Genomic DNA, 13,421 nt, shown 5'->3' on the forward strand with positions numbered 1-13,421 from the left:
CCTCTCGTAATGAATTTCCTTCCGATAAAAAGAGTGTAAGTAAAGGCCGGAGACCGCAATATTAAGGCACATAATTTAGAACATCTCTTTATTACTCGAATGCTTCGGCGTCCTTATTGCTGAGAAGGACCTCGTCGAGGGTATGCAGGCTATGATGAGCTTTTATTGAATTGGAAGCGTCTTCGCGCTTCCACATTCCTGACATATCTTTCCCAAGCAATAAGCAATGATCGCTAGGTCGGTCCTGAATTTTTAAACCAGCTTGACGACTATTCGCTACGTATTGAGGGGTCCATTATGTGCGAGTAGAGAAATTTTCCTGTTATAGATAAATAAAATATTAGAGTGCATATATCTTTGGGTCCTAAAGATCGTGACAAGCGGAGAGGGAGCTAATGACAAAAAGATGCAACAACAGGAGTCTCCAGATAACGACGTTGAATCACCGTGCTGAAAAGCGGTACAAGCTAATTTCAAAGATTCTTACGGAACTGTGAAAAGTTGTCTAACGAGCGGTGATATTATTTCTTGAAAGCGGAGATAATATTTCCTCTCGGCCCTTTTGTGATACAAGAAGACTGGGAGGGAAATAATATATTCAGTTTAGGTTGCAGCTCAAGTTCATCCACGTTCGTAATGAGTTATATTTTCATGCAACTAGTTGATGGTTTCAACAGCATAACTGGCTCACAAGTTGTATCTTCGAATTTTAATAAATAAAGTCCGTTTCATTTCGCAACTAGTTACACGATGAAAGCACGTAGCTCCATTTCGTAACATAGCTAGTAGATCGGCCCAGTAGCAACAATGATTGTTCTAGTTCTACAAATACAGAGCTCAACTTGAATATATTCAAATATACAAGGCGTCCGTTTCTGGAGCTAAATGAAAAAACTGCATTTATTTTTTCCTCAGCTTATTTGGCGAAATCGTTCAAAATGATTGACACTTCTCCACGGTAACTTGTCCTCTTTTACAACGCGGCGATATCATATTTGAAGTCTCACGTTTCGACAACCAACATTAAATTTGTGTTTTCTTATGAGCACCATCCCAAAATAAAAATTTAATAAAACAAATGATACAAACTGTCAGAGTTGCGAAGTTGCCTAAATGGGGAAAATGTTTTAGAAACTCAAAAATAATGTTTTTTTTTTAAATTTTATTATTCAAATTTAGTTATGAGATGGACATTGTTGAAGGTTATTACACATTTGTGAGAAGTGATATTTCCTTGACTCTGTCCAAAAAGAGTTTTGCTCACATATCAAAAGAAAATTTAATTTTTTGCATAATTTCTTCTATTATCTGCTTTATTTTGTAGCTGCTTATGTTCAATTTCATTTTCTAGAATAACCGCCAAACAGAGGCTTATTCCAAAGCACATTTATTTTATGATTCGTATGCAAGATAATGAAAATTTCTATTTTTATCACGATCCTCTTAACTAAAAATACTCCGTTTTCCACGTGTCTAGCCAGTCAAGAAAATGTATTTGACTAATAAAACACATTTGTGTTACATACCACGCACGACGACAAGGAACGTTTTGCCCAATCAGCAGTAGGTAGAGAACTTGTACACACATCCGAAATTGTAATTCTCAAATTCCTTGCGAATGCTGATGCTGAGACTTCCATGATATAAGAAAAACTATAGTGCAGTCCCAGACAAAAGCTTATTCAGGATTTGAAACACAAACCTAGTACCCTTAAAAATGGACTTTAGCCGTCTGATTTATTTACAGTGGTATCTGACTGATCATCCCTAATCACTAAGTGGATATTCTCGTTACCCTAAAATCCAAAAAATGCTGCTTCCTTGTCTTCTAATGCAGAGCCCCGGCCTTTTCCCGGCATCGCGTCCATTCCCAAGACATAATCCCATGAAATACGCTCCCCGCTCCTTCGATGGTAATATATCAGTGGGTTAGGAGGGTGAACCGTCAAAGAACTGGTAAAAATCCTGAACTCCGGAGTTTCAACAAGTGGCGTAGCACGCGGTCGGCACCAATGGGGCTTCAGGGCGGGCCGGAGCACGGTATCAGGGGCCCCCCGAGGCTCAGATGGGGGGCGCAGACGCGAGGCAGAGCGCGAAGAGGAACCCGCGACGTTGGCGTTAGAGTCAGAGGCTGTCCGACAACAACGACGAGGCGGTGGGACTCCGGCAGCCCCATCGCGGCGGCAGTAGATCGCCGCCGACGTTGACGGCACCACTACGTATTGATACTAGGGGACACCTCTTCGGTGGAGGCGACGAAATTTCGGTGAGTACCCTCCATATTCTTCTTCTATCCGTAGAGAAGTATTTGGTTTTTGACATTCTCTGGTGCGAAACTTTCAATTCACTTCTTCAAAAAATTGTTTGGTTCATGACTCACTTTAATATTGACGTTGAAGGATTAAAAATATTTTCTATGAGCTAAAATTTTCCATTTAATTTAATCTTTCTATTAGTTAAAAACTTGTTTTTACAGAAAAGTTTTTCTTTAGAAATGTTTAAAAAAATCCTGTCCCTCATCAATGCGAATATTAATCACTACAATATTACAAGTTTTTCAAGTTCAACTCAATCACAACTCAAAGTGAATAAAAGTGAAGAATAACTTTATTTTAATCTCCAATACCTGATATATCTGTTTGTTTGATTGGTTATGATAGAAAACAGGTCATCATTATGTATAAATCTGAACTAACCTGATATTTAATAGAAAACCGTCAAACCTTCAAATTCTTTTTTATCCAATGTCCTTTGAATATGTGTCCTAGATGACGGCGTTCGGTAAGGGGAGATCGTAAACAGCGATAAATACAAACTTAGTTAAATGGGAGAAAAGTTGTCCATTCAAGTGAGTGACGTCATGGCGCACACAGATTTACAAAAGTATTCGTGATATATTTCGAAAAATAAATCAATTTTCGAATCTTATTTTAACTATTTCCCCGAGAATTTCTATTATGGTAAGAGGCAGATAGAAACCTAACTTATCGTTCTATTAAACATTTTAAAATGTTTTAACGTGGCAGTCTTGGTTTTGTGCTATGACGCTTTGTTTGTTAAGGATCATCATCAACTTTTTTTTCTAAATGCGACCATGGTAACTTTTTATTACGTTTTAAAACAACGTTTTATTACCCCAATTTGCTTCAAGCTATCAAAAATTTGATTTACTACTTAATAAAATCAATATCTTATTCCAGAATTAAGGCAAATAGAATTAAAAATAGAGAGTTCAAAAATTCCTGAAAATGTTCTTACTGCATGGCTATTATTATCCATTTCATGTTCGTTAGAGACAATCGAGACTAATTCAATTTATCTTGAAGTGTACGTAGTTAACATAGATCTAGCTTTTTATAGGCACTTAAAAAGGTTTTATTACATGTACAGGGTGGTGCAATACGAGCGCCTCAGACGAGTATCGCTTTATTATATGTATATGTTTTTATTTTTAATTTTACACTTTAGGAGCAAATGTCTCTCTCTACTTCATTTGAGACATCGTGAAGCAATGCTTTGTTAATTTTTATGAAAATAAAGGATACCATCATAACGATGATGACAGTAAACACTATTTTCACATAATTGAATAATAAATGTCCAGAGTACTTGCAAACCCAGAAGAGACAAAAAAATTTTTGAGAAGAAAATTTAATTCGAAAATTTTCCTAATTTTAAAATTTTGGGATATTGTTTTTTTCCTAATCAACTGATATAAATTCTATATTTAACATGGGAGCCACAACTGAATTCCTAAAGCATTGAAAGCCAGATTGAAACAGTTGTATTTTACAGGAACATTCAAAATCGTAGAAAAACGTACTCATCAAGTAACACACCAATCAAAGTAATTCCATATTTCATAAACTAAACCAATTTAAACAAAAATGACTAACATTGATTGTGATCTAAATTTTTTGCAAATCTCACAATAAATCGACCCCTTCGTAATAGTCAATAAATTCCAAAAAATAATTTACAATGAGTCCGTTTATAGTGATCAAAAGTATTCAAGTAATTATCTCTTTTTAGAAAATATGAATAATTTCTCAACCACTATCACACGAACACGTTTGACCTTTGTGGAAATCTGCCAGCGAACAAATCATGAAACATATTTAGAAAACTCCTGGTCTAGATCAGTCTGAAACTGACTTGAAAATAAATGGCAAAAAGAGAAATGAATGAACTACCACTGTAGTTTCCCTAGAGAATGATCGAAACGAACCAACTGAAAAACCTTCAAATCCGTTGAAAAACTCTCTTCCTGCATCGGTCTGATAGATTTATTACTGATATGGTGAATTTTAAAAGGAATATGTCAACAATAAATTTCTATTTCAAATGAGAACTCTATTGGAAGGTTTCATGAGATATGGTTACAGATTAACTAAAAAACGAGAGGTGGATTATTCTTAACATAATTAGTTTTTTAATTAGCGAGCTTAATTTAAATCTAGATTAAGCTCGTTTTAGATTACTTCATTTTTTAGTATAATATGTATATTGAACCGGAAATTCGTATTTTAATCTTATTCACTAAATCTATAACAAATTGAGCCAAATATTGCACGAGTGACAAGTGCGTCTAAGTATTGTAGAACATGAAGAGCAAAAAAATGGGTATAAAAAGTCTAAAACAAGCTGAATACATCAAAATTTTCCGCAACATGTTGCATTGAAAGATAGAATAAGTTGACAAGAAACTTTTAATCTAAAACGAGCTTTAATTCGATATGTACACATGTTTCATTTATATTTAAATCACAAAAATCTTCTGTTGATCCTTTTTATCAGTATAGTAAATTTTTTTTCGATTCGCGAAGATTTTTGAACGAATCTATCATTCCGCTAATAAGACTTATTTTATTACTTCCGGCTCGTTGATCCTTTAGTTCTTAGGACAATAATTGGCGATGGGCTGTGACTGTAATTAAAGCGAGATCTTTCCCCGGAAAAGATCGAGCCGGATTATTTCAAAATCCTTTTATTTCAGTTTTAATGGAGAAAATACATTTTTCAATGAAGTGCGACCGCAGGAAAAGTTACTACCTTTATTTAAGGGTTCGGCTCGGAATTATTTCAGTGAGCATCGCAATCGATTTCTTTTCATCAAGTTAATTTTGCATTATTCGTTCGAATATATTAGGAATGTCATTAGGCAACAGGAATAATTGATATTTTCCATGTTGCAATCGTTGGTGGAAGACACTTTCGCAATTGTTGGGTAGGTAGAATTTTTTGCTAAAAGCCATTGGGTATAAACTTCTCTGCCTCTAGTAAGTTAAAGATAAATACTAGGGCGCGGTAAAGTTTTTACACGCACGCTTGCGGTAAAAAAGTCAACGTCAATTACCTGATTGCCCACAAACATTTTTAACAGTGATACATGCCACTTTGTTTTGCGTGCGGTAATAACTTTTCCAGCGAGGTACAATTACTTTCCTGCATGCTCGCTGACTAAACTCTGCTCCATGTGATTCGTTCACTGACCTTGTTCTTTGACAGGAAATTAATTCGTCAAATAATTTACATATGAAATATTTGAATTTTATTTAAAAATTTAAAAAAGTTTGATTTTTTGTTTGTTTATTCTCGCTGTAAATTTCAGTTTAGGAAGAGATAAAGTAAACTTGACGAAACCACGAGAGGCTAAATCCGAAAGGTTTGTGCGACTAGAAAATATATCCAATTGACGAGTATACTTCATTTTGCTAAAATTTGCATATTTTTGATAGGTTTCTTATTAAATGTTATTAAACTTTATCGAGGACATCATCAACCACTGTCGAAGCTTGATTAAATTTCAACTTCAACAAGTCAGTTGCAACTAGTAAACACGATCTAACACGCAATCTTGTATAATAACGTTACCCTAAGCCAGTTAATTTCAGGAAATCTGTGAGAGATTCAATTAGTTCAATATCAGTTTGAATGAGAGATCTAATTGTAGGCTTCCATAGACACACGTCCTCGATTTCCAGCATCTTCCCTTTGCAAATGTAAACTGAATCAAAGGCTTTTCAGCCTCCGAGTCGTTTATTAGACTTCAGCAAAGTTATAAATCAATTTTATACTCTAGGCGGGAAGGATGTAATATGCAAAAATGACGACTTTGGAAGATGGATGTTGCCCTCTTTCAATTCGATATTATTTGATATTGCTAAGCAGAAAATTAAATAAGACTTTGATTGCAGTTTGAAACGGTACGCCTTCGAATGACAAAAGGAAAACAAACGTTTTCATATCCTCGTGGTTTTTAGAGTGGAATTGCTGGGATGTATATTACCAAATGGGCCGAGATTCAGCAACAAGTTGGGAATCGATAGTTCAGTCAACGGTGACAAATGGCTTGGCAACTGTGGGAAAACTGTTTTTGTAATTCCACGGAGGGAATTTATAGCCACCATGTGGCAGATCAAGCAAGGTTAAAATTTTTTGAACACAGCGAATATAGCAGAGAATGTGGAGAAACTCCAATTAACCTGAACTAATCACGAACCACGTTGAACTAATTCCCTCTTCTCATGCACGAAAAAATTAATCATATGTGGTATTTCCAAGATTAATTTCAACCTTTTTTTGTCTTAGTTGGCATCGATTTAATTTCCGGTTTCTCTCAATCGGTATTTAAAGTAAAAATAGACAAGTTAGGTATGCTTTTTGTTACCTACGCAGAATAACACTGTCTGGTCCCAACGGACGCTGACGACGACGAGGAAAGCAAGTGGATTACTGATTACCTTTCGGTTACCTCAACTTACAACTGGCTACAATATCGGAAACAATGGAACAATTACTTCAATGAGACCACATTGATTACTTGCTACAACGTACTTCGAATTTGTGGGCATTAAGTGAGATTGAAGGCAGTCGCTACATTTTTGTTAGTGAACGCTGAATATTTACGGAGCAAGATCTAAATCATGCAGATTTATGTAAAAATTCCATTTAGGGGCTTTAAAAATAAATCCCCAATTTATTTGTTGCTTTCTCCACAAACTTACTCTTTTTTGTCAAAATCTCTTACACAGTCTAAAGATGATTTAACTGAAAAATAAACTAATTTAACCGCCATTTAAACAAATTTATTCCCTCGTCTCTTGGTCTCTCAATTCTGGAGGAATATTCCTTTATGGCTGCAACTAAATGCTGCTTTATTTACCCAGTAGGCCAGAGACAATCAAATTAGGATAAAAGAGCCGTTTCAATCCCATATAATTTCCTGCCTTGATTTTACGAGGTAAACACTTATTATTGTTAGTAATTATTTATGGGTGGCCGTAATAATCCCGCAATTAGGAACTTTATAAGATCAGAAAAGAGTAGCAAATGATAAATAATTAGGTGAAGTGTCTCGAAAAAATCTTTTATCTCTATCATTAATAGAGATGTAAAAATTCCCAAATAAAAGGTGCTTATGGTCCATCTATCAAGTCATTTGGATCATACAAAGCTGTTTCAAGCACCAGAAAAATAAATCCATGCAAACAACAGAAGGAACAAAACCTCAAGTTTAAGGCTCATAGAAAGAAACCATCAATGAATAAAAAAAATCATTTCAGCACTTCTATCATGAAGGAAATTGTGGTGAGGAGGTTAAGATATCCTTGACGATGATGGAAGACACGAAACCAAGACATAATGGAAATGAAGATCAAAATAGAGAGCGGTAATCCGCAAACAGTAACCTTTTTAACCTCCATTAAAAGATTATTTTTAATCGTGTGATAAAACTCAGCAAAGTTTTTTTATAGATGGAAAATGCGCAGTTGAGTGTTGAGGAATAGTTCTGAAATTGAGGCTAAATTGGTGGCAAGAAAGGAACCGTTTGACCGAAAAGAATGTAAGACAGGTTTTCTAAGAAAAGAGTGAAGTTTCCTATAGGAGAAGCATTAATTGAAGGAGAATTACGAGAGGAATTGGAATTGAAAGCTGAGGTAACAGTAAAATTGAGGTAAAGGAAGAATATACTATAGAGCGATGGAAATTAAATAAATTAGAGAAAATTTGTAAATTAAGAGCTCTGAAATATTCAATCTTTATTGAAAGAAGAAAGATTTCAGTTAGAAACCGAACAGAAAAAACGACTCTTGAACTTCCATGAAGCATTGAATGCTCTTGGGGATATTAACAAAATATTTTATGATGAAAAAAGTAAAAAAGGAAAATTCTAAAATAAAGACAAAAAATCCCAAATAAAATATCTGCTAATTGCTTTTTTTTTGGAAAAAGTACCCGAAAATGAGCCCAAACTCGGCCAACCTACTTGATAAAATAACAAGGCTATTAAAGTAGAAATTTATAAAATATCTCCAGAATGATCTGTGGCAATTTCGTCATTATTAATTGATTTTTTGGGAAAAAGTAGCTTAAAAAGGAGCCCAAATTCGCTGATATAGCTTAAAAATGAAAATATTACCAAATTTAATATTTATAAAATATCGCCGAAACAGTTAGAGATGTGTCAATTTTGCACTATTAATCGACATTTTGGAAAAAGCTAGTGGAATATGAATTCAAATATAATGGATTTAACTGGAAAAATAACCATATTATCAACATTTTTTTTTCTTTTTGGAACTTCATGGGAAAAAGAATTTCACGAATCAGATACTACATATTTTAGACAACTTTGTGGAATTTTAGGGTTGAATTGACAGGAATTAATTAAAAATTAAATAAAAAATAAAAATTATTACTTAGTAATGAATTACATGAATAGATGACTGAAATATAATGATAGGTGACTAAAATTCTTTCTGGTAACGAAGCTTTTCTCTGAGACAACGCATATTCCAACAGTCGTTTTTCAATAACTAGAATCCTTATTCTGCAGACTTAAGAAGCGAATTTTTCCTGTACCGCTGTTGTTTGATCAGAAATCTTTAAATTGAAAATTAAACTTAAATTATTTTCCTTCTATCGGGATTTCCACTAAGTACCAAAGAAGAATTCTTATTTCTAGAGCATTATTTGGATTGCAGAGTTCCCTAGAGGGATTCCGATTGCCTTCCATTTAATATAGTTAAGCAGCCTACAGACTTAGGGACAAAAATCAATTGCTGAGTTGATGACTAAGAGATTTTTCTCGTATTTTAATCTGCATATTTGCTTTTATTGTATTGAGAATGTAGAGGGTCACTGATTCAATTTTCGCGCGTATTCGAAACTGAGGTACCTGATTATTTATTTACACTATGTGGTAAACTAATACAGAACTAGTGTTTCGAAGAATTTTCCCAATTGCATTCGCTATTAAAAAACCATTCCTAAAATTCGCTCGAAATAATTAAGTGCAGGCTCTTATCGGAGGTTCCATTATAAGTTTTAATGACTATGGGCTTTACAGTGTTGTTAGGATAAATGAGTAGGCATTGTTGTCGCGGAACATGCGTATGTTTTTTACAGGAAAAATCGTGTTACATTTTACAATTATTGATGAAATGCCTGCTGAAGCTAGTTTAGTAGCATTAACACCTTCACTGAGTTGAGTACCTGTTTGTTCAGACGCTTTAACCAGGTAATTGCAATTGTGTGGGGCCTTAAATGGAAAAACACATGATAATTGTTTCTGTGTTTGGGTTTAGGAAATTGTTTTTAAAAATAATTCGTTGCTTCCTCCGAAAGCGTTAATTGTTTGCTTCTTCACTTTGCTATTAAACAGCTATTTGCAACATAATATACTAATTAAAATAAATGAAATCAAAAAGTACCAAGACTAATTTCAATTCTTTAAATTCTTTCCATGCATCTGTAAGTTTCTCATTTTTTTTCTCATTTTTCTTATTCTCATTTCTCATTTGAGACATATGTATTAGCCACATCCAACAGGCGACTCTCAAGTTGTTTTTACGGATTCCACTTACACCTCCCTGATTGATTCTTGTGCCTTTTAAAATAGTTTTCATGTTCAAACGTTACTAACAGTTCAGGTAAATTCTGATAATTTCTTGTGACTATCAGAGGCTTTGACTCGCACTTTTTCTGAGGAGGAACATTCAGAAATACCAATTAAAACGTCATTAAATGGGCAGCTACTGTTTCAAAACATTTACTAATGTCTTTTCCATACTCTATTTCCATGTTCTATATTTCTCAGGGACTGTTTCTAATGTGATTAATAATTTATCTGTTGTATCGCTCCTTCTCAAACATAATCTGTGTAACTCTGTAATTTTGAATCTCTTCATACGCCTTCCGGGCTTCTTCCTGCCTCTTATTAACTGCGCTAACATACAAATTGTCCTTTTGGGAAACATGGAAGATTCGCTAAATCGAGGCAAATGCGTGCAATTACTTAATGCCGCATTTGAATATCTTTTAAAACTGGAAAACCCTTAATACTTAAAGCTACTTACTTAAAACAAATATTTCAATGGCATATCTAAAATAATAATTATTTTAACAACATCGACAGCAATAATTGTTTGATAATTATAGTTTAATTATGTACTAAAGTTGTTGACACTTTATTGAATTTCATCAGCAGTTAGTTTACTATGTGTGATTAGCAGGTATACGAAGCAAGTCTCCGTTAAGTTTATAAAAAGTTTCAATGCATCAACCTTTTCATTAATGGAGAACCACATTTTAAAGATAAGTAGTTACATAATTGAACACAACTGATAATATACAGAAAAGCGTGGTTTTAAAAAACGGCTAATAAAATATTTTTTAGTTCAATATGGTATAGTAATTGTCAAATTACATCTGTATTTTGTAACCTCCTATGTTAAATAAATATAATTTTTAGTGTGGAAATGATGAAATCACATAATTACACGTTATATGCGATATCATCGGGAATTATTTTTTAAGTGGAGTTATTCCCACTTAATTTCAATATTTAAATAAATAATTTTTCTAAGAAAAAGATTAGGAAAACCTACGAACATAAAGAATCTTGATTTTTAATAAAAATTTCTTTTTTTTTGCGTCGAGGAATACTTGACTTTCAGGCTCTGAATACGATATTATCCAATACGTGGGAATTTTTCTATGTGAACTTTGTATTTGTTATGTATTAATTTATCATTAATTTCACCTTCTACAATATCCCTCTCAATTTTAATTCTATTTATTTATGTCTTTTCAAAATCTGTTTTATTTTTATCTGCGTCGACTTGCAACTCGTACCTTGTATCAAAAAATACATCTATTTATAGATTTACTTTCTACCTCCTTATCGAAATCGTATATGCCCATCTGTCTTTTTTGCCATAAGGCTTGTTTGTGGGTCGGTCTGATTAAACGCAACGAAAGAAAAGGAAACGGAAAATATTTATTGTGAATAAATCTTGGAACCCGCCAGATAAAACTCGAATTTTAAACAGTTGAAAAAACGGTTACACAACTGTTATCTCTGCTGAATGTGGTGAATGCAATTTTACTAGAATTTTTCCCAACGAAAATATTCTCAAATGCTTATAAAGAAATAACGAACATTAAACTCCTTACTAACTTCAGATAATCTTCAAAGACTGTCCCAAGAAATTCGAGACTATCGATGCGTAAAATGTACCCTTAAGCGAAGGTAAGTGCAGAAAACCAGAGGCAGGAAATTAAAAAGTTCGAACTAACGTGCGTGCGACGGATCCATTTTCCTTTGCATTAAATAGGAGCAACGATCAAAGCTTCGGATGCTCAGAGGAAAAACTGATTTAGCCCTTAAGGTGCGAGAATTTAGAATATTGAAGACACCTTGTATTTGAATAATGCCGCTGAATGAAATAAGAAAACCCGGGGCTACGCCTATGACATTTTAGGGCCGCTCGTCATTGAATTTTCGTTTTCATCTGGCGGATATGGAAAGGCATAAAATATAAAGCGCAACGCCACTTGAGGGGATTTTCTTTCCCTAGTGGACATACGTACATTTGAGCTGCAAATATGGAGCATTATTACTCGGTTTTGGGCTTTTCCTGCCTTTGCACTTAAAAGATCCAGCCTTTGTTTGATCTCTTGGTCAATTTCCAGTACCATTGCAATTGTTTACCTTTGTCATTACAGTATTAACGATCTAACAAGGGTAAAACATTAATTGTTATATTTCAGAAGATTTCGCATTAAACCCATCACCATTCCTGCATTTGGGTGCTCATCATGACGGTGGTGAACGAATGGTTGAGTGGTACCAGAGTTGGTAATTGGGTGCAGCGCTGCCGCGAGTCCCGCCGCCTCGTACTCTTCATCGTTGCCATTGCTCTTCTCTTGGATAACATGTTACTCACCATTGTTGGTAAGTTTTATCGATGTTGGGGCATGCCAGTGTTTACGTGAAGTAGTGGGTTTATAATGCATGATTGTGCGAGTGTGGAAGGTCGGAAGGTTGTTCATTATGGGGAAATATGGGTTCAAGTGGAACCAACATAATAAGTTATAAAATAGTGTTGACGGTATTTTATTTACGTTTATTTGATATTATATTCCATTTAAATTCATCAATATTTTCGCAAATCAAAACTGGCACAATTAAATCGTTAGAAGGTACATGACTGCGAGCTAACTTGCCAAATTTGATAAGAATTGAAATTAATATTAATTCGCAATTAAGACTGCCATGCAATTACCGGATTATCAGCCCTTTTCCATGAAAACTATATTTCTGGTAAAGTCACTAGCACCAACGTACTGCAACAATTTGACCCTAGGAAACATAAAAAAACTTCAGCAGCCAACTGATCACTATTGGTTGAACTTAAGGGTATTACAACTATCATTACAAGTAGGAATTATACTTTTTAATAAAAAAAATTCCGGAACATTTACCACAGAAGATTCCGTTTATGCCCTGAAAATATGAGTTATCAGATGGTCTGAGAGATGTTTTACACTCAGTTAAACATTTAAACACAATTAAAAATTTTATCCTCGAAGAAACACAATTTGAGCGTAAAAATGTCATAAAATATTTGTATTAAGAGAAATAATTTTGTACACCCATAATGTCTACCACACCTGAAATGTTTTTAACATGCAGTGTCCTACCAACCCTCCTTTTTCAGGGTTTTCTCATAAAAGTATTCATTACATCCTAAAAATAAATAATTTTCATGTCAAACTCTTCAAGATTATTTTAAAATGATTTTGACCTATTTTTTTTTCTGAAGAAAGATTGTTGTGTAGTAAATATGCACAAACGGCAATAGCCACAGATTTGAGTCGATTTTAGCTCTATTGGCAAAACTCTATTTTCCCGTAGTTTTCCCCTATTTTAAAAAAAAAAGGCCGATTTAATTTCAATTTTCTCCCTTTAATAACAATATGATAATGTCTTCCAAGTTCCAAAGTTCATCCAGAGATTTCAAGGCCGTGCCCGCTAGGTTGATCTGTCGAAGCTGTACGTAAAAATACTAACGCTCAATAAATTCTGGCAATTGCCATAATTATTTTCAATAGAACAACTAAAAATTCAATTT

At 34.1% G+C, this 13,421-nt stretch overlaps 1 protein-coding gene across 2 annotated transcripts in view; it reads left to right on the forward strand.

Annotated features, from left to right (window-relative positions):
- The first annotated feature begins 2,126 nt into the window (after window positions 1-2,126).
- Vmat (Vesicular monoamine transporter) overlaps window positions 2,127-13,421 on the forward strand; it is a 34,886-nt gene continuing 23,591 nt past the window's right edge. Inside the window, exons 1-2 of one of the 2 annotated variants that reach the window (XM_066403130.1) lie at window positions 2,127-2,266; window positions 12,058-12,241. In XM_066403130.1, the coding sequence (XP_066259227.1) occupies window positions 12,106-12,241 (136 nt within the window). In that variant the 5' untranslated portion in view covers window positions 2,127-2,266; window positions 12,058-12,105. Of the gene's footprint in view, window positions 2,267-9,444; window positions 9,524-12,057; window positions 12,242-13,421 lie in introns of those variants that run through there. The other variant, XM_066403131.1, reaches the window with a different exon arrangement.

The sequence above is a fragment of the Euwallacea similis genome, chromosome 28 (assembly GCF_039881205.1).
Source record: "Euwallacea similis isolate ESF13 chromosome 28, ESF131.1, whole genome shotgun sequence".
In the NCBI taxonomy this organism is placed as follows: domain Eukaryota; kingdom Metazoa; phylum Arthropoda; class Insecta; order Coleoptera; family Curculionidae; genus Euwallacea; species Euwallacea similis.